We start from the raw sequence: 4,342 nt of genomic DNA on the forward strand, positions 1-4,342 counted from the left end.
CAATCACTGCAAGCAGTTGGTAGTCAGTCGTGGCTCCGATGTGCAAAAAAGTATCATATATTCATATTGATCGCACACTGTGTAACATACACATTTAAATTAGTTCTTTGTTGCAATGGCAGGTCTTAGACTGCCAGCAGCTAGTTTGTTGCTTCACCACGTGCCTTGATGTTTGGGGCGTTTACCACATTGCTTGAACTTTCTGACAGTTATTTTTGAATATCGTCTATTACAGATTTGTATTTTTGTGAATGTGTGACTATATCATAACACACACACACACACACACCACACACACACAACGTTAAAACAGTCAATCAAGAATATCTTCAATTCATTTTTATTTTTTGAGACATGTATTTTTGCATGAACGACAGAAGATGATACATGTACTTCATAAAAATGAATTGACATAAAATGACACATTTTCATGCAGCATTTAGAACATCCCATACAAACAACCGCACCTCTCTGAAACTATTTCATTCATCCCATTCAACCACACTCCCTGTTGTCCTACAAGGGGAGTATTGCCAGCCACATGTCCCAATATGACAAGGATCCAAACAACGCTTGACATATTTTAAAACACTTACAAATGAAATGGACAGGATTCAGCTGAAACAGAATGGTTGAACAAAAAAATCTGTCAAATACTTACCCAAAATGTTTACACATCACCCAATGTCTCACATATACCTCAACAAATTTAATCAGAAAAATTAAGGGGGGGGGGGGGGGGGGGGGGGGATGGAAATTCTTAACTCTGTGTAACCGAAATCCAAAGCATCCACCATGGAACCAACTGAGCCGACAAACAATTACACAGCTCATAATATTGATAATGTTTACACCACGTTTTTTTCATACTCATTTATCTGAGATGGCCCCTCAACAAAAAAATAAAAAAATAAAAAATGAAATAATTAAATCAACACAAGCAATATATATATATATATAAATAGATGAATATGAAAAAAGCCAATAAAAAAATTAATAAATGAATAAGGAACACTAAGTTTCTATGTTTCACACAGAATCTCTGGTTTTCACCAACATCTCAACTAAAGAAGTGCAGGAAACACAGGAAGACTTTCATAAAACATGAAAAGCAGCGGCAGCAGCAAACTACTGCACCAGCAAAGAAAAAAAAATCGCTCAGAATGTTCCAGTGATAGTCTTAGCCCAACCACAGCAATATTATTCACATTCCCTCCCCAGAAGACGGATCAACACCCTAAGAATGCGGACAAGAAACAAAAGGTCAAAGGAGCTCACAGAGAATGCGTACCAATGATATTGGACTGTAAATATCACTGTTACAAAGTGACTGTTACTACTGAAAATGATGAATTAAGTGTGGCACTGTTTCTATGGCTACAATTCTAACCCCACACAGAGGAGAACAAACATGTTTTCACACACCAGAACTTCCAACACAGCTTTGGAATGACAAAGAGCGTTAGTGACACCATCAAATTACAATCAAACTAACCCATTCAAACTGAAGCCGAACAAAATTCTTTTCAATACTTGCTGTGATTGTACCTGTCTGTCAGAACATGTGAGCAAGAGTTCAGTCACCAGTATGAACCACCAAGGAAACCCCTTTGCTCCATGTTACAACTTGCTGCAAAAAACTTAAAATACCACTTTACAGCATCTAATGTGTGCATGAACAGCTAATTTAGTAACCAATCAAAAGTATTCACCCAAACTTCTTCTGTAAACTTGTGTATATCTGTTTAAACAAGCAAACTTTTAATATGACAATTCAACAATGCAGTGAGCTGCCATACATCATTAACACATTCAGCAGTTCCTCTCTTCATGTCAAAATCTACAAGGTTAACTTTGCTGTCCTCAAAAAACATTACTCACTGTCGCAATACTTTACCCACTGGTTCATTAGTGCACTACACTGTCACATGTTTTACTTAATAAAATTAGTCGATTACACTGTCAACATAAAAATAAAACCATAATTCTCAATCACAACTAGGTGTCGCATCACCAACAACAGTTGGGGGCAGAAGGCCCAACAGCAAGACTACTTGCTGCGATGCACTTGCCTTCCTGTGACCATATCTGATGAAGTCCACATACCTAGACCAAAACTCAGTCCTAAAGCAAACATTTGCAGGTGACAAGAATAAAAAGTTGCATCGCCAACACCAGTTGGGGGCCAAAAAGCCCAACAGCAAGACAGCTTGCTGTGATGCACTTGCCTGATGTGAAGTACTTCCATCTTTGAAACCCTAACCAGTAACCTTTCAGTAGCTGATTATCATTATCTAGCAAGACAAGAAGGGCAAAGCCCATACGACTCACATGCTTGACCTTGACATGACCTTGACCAAGGTCAAGGTCATCCAAGGTCATGCAACACAAAGCTGTTAATTAAAGACATAGGAAGTACAATGGTGCTTATTGGCTCTTTCTACCATGAGATATGGTCACTTTTAGTAGTTCACTACCTTATTTTGGTCACATTTCATAAGGGTCAAAGTGACCTTGACCTTGATCATGTGACCAAATATGTCTCATGATGAAAGCATAACATGTGCCCCACATAATTTTTAAGTTTGAAACAGTTATCTTCCATAGTTCAGGGTCAAGGTCACTTCAAAATATGTATACAATCCAACTTTGAAGAGCTCCTGTGACCTTGACCTTGAAGCAAGGTAAACCAAACTGGTATCAAAAGATGGGGCTTACTTTGCCCTATATATCATATATAGGTGAGGTATTCAATCTCAAAAACTTCAGAGAAAATGTGAAAAATGTGAAAAATAGCTGTTTTTTAGACAACATTTATGGCCCCTGCGACCTTGACCTTGAAGCAAGGTCAAGATGCTATGTATGTTTTTTGGGGCCTTGTCATCATACACCATCTTGGGGCCTTGTCATCATACACCATCATACACACGGACGGACGGACGGACGACTCGGGTGAGTACATAGACTCACTTTTGCTTCGCATGTGAGTCAAAAAACGTTTGCCCTGCACATTCGCATTAATTACAACAACAAAATAACGATACCATAACTTCAAGAGCAGCAATCAAACACACTCACACCCAAGCATTAAAACGCATCGAGGCTCACAAAATAAGCTAAACAAAAAGCACAACACTGCACAGAAGCAAGTCCAGTCGCATCACACCCTCATGCTGTTCAAACAACATACAGAAAATTCTGCATCACCAAGAACTTGGGGGCCAACGGCCCAACAGCGAGTCTGCTCACTGTGACGCACCAACCTGTTAACCTGGGCCTCAAAACTACTCACAACTCTCCGCACTACATCAGGAAGAAAAGAAAAAGAAAGTTGCATCACCAACACAAGTTGGGGGCCTGAACCCAACAGCAAGCTAGCTTGCTGTGATGCACTTGCCTGAGTTCCGTTCCACCTCCTGGCCATCCTATGGCACACACACTCGCCTCAATCATCTTACAGCCATTCTCACACTCTCATCCCTTCGATCCTACCCTCATACATCGCCTTCTCTTGCACACGGCACGCTAGCCAACCGGCCGTCAACGAGGTGACTTCACCATCGCTTGACAGGAAAAAGAAAAAAACAGACAGGTCTGTTGTTAACACTGGTAGTTGCATTACTTTCCAAAACAAAAAACATCAAGGAAATAAAAACAGTTTGATTGCTTCCATGGACAAAAATGATGCAACTTTTACCTTACAAATTCATTTTTTTGTCACCACTCATAAAATGTCCTTTCACACTCAACAAAACTTACAGGAAAATCAATCGGAAACAAAAAAACATTCCTACATTCCTTATTCAACCACTCAGTCATTCGCATATATTTCCATTTCAATAAAATCCAAAATGCCATCATATCATAAAACTACAAAATCAGCCTAGCAGTAACTAACGTGTGGTCAATGTCAGTAGCCGCCTCGCATCTGTGGAGGGCCTTGCATACCCGGCCCTGGACGGAAAGGCATGTTGTATGGCCCTGGGGGTCCTGGAGGGCGCATGCCCATTCTTGGGGGCATACCTCCCATCATTCCACCTGCAAACCATTACTGATCGTAAGTCAATTCAAAAAGACTGACAGTAAATGAGTCAAACTCCTCTGGGTGCAGTTTCATCTATCATGGCATATTACATGTAGCTACTGATACAACCTACCCTGAGACAGGTATACACACAATCACATGCACTGTAATTTAGCCTGCAGTTTGCATAAAAGTGCTCATAACTGGCATACCAGTAACCACCTTTCTCATTCCTATCTGTACCAAACAGTGCCCATGACAGTACACACAGAAAGACAAATGCCAGTGTATATTTATGCAGACCTGGGAACCCTTGTT

The 4,342-nt window shown here is 40.2% G+C and overlaps 1 protein-coding gene across 2 annotated transcripts in view; it reads right to left on the reverse strand.

The window, feature by feature from the left end:
- Positions 1–324: 324 nt before the first annotated feature.
- The window catches only part of LOC138959004 (BUB3-interacting and GLEBS motif-containing protein ZNF207-like), a 31,021-nt gene continuing 27,003 nt past the window's right edge, over positions 325–4,342 (reverse strand). The window contains exons 8-9 of one of the 2 annotated variants that reach the window (XM_070330362.1): positions 3,899–4,038; positions 325–3,563 (exon numbers count right to left, since the gene is read on the reverse strand). In XM_070330362.1, coding sequence (XP_070186463.1) covers positions 3,911–4,038 — 128 coding nt within the window. In that variant the 3' untranslated portion in view covers positions 325–3,563; positions 3,899–3,910. Of the gene's footprint in view, positions 4,039–4,342 lie in introns of both variants that reach the window. The other variant, XM_070330361.1, reaches the window with a different exon arrangement.

Source organism: Littorina saxatilis, linkage group LG2 (genome assembly GCF_037325665.1).
Source record: "Littorina saxatilis isolate snail1 linkage group LG2, US_GU_Lsax_2.0, whole genome shotgun sequence".
Taxonomy (NCBI): Eukaryota; Metazoa; Mollusca; class Gastropoda; order Littorinimorpha; family Littorinidae; genus Littorina; species Littorina saxatilis.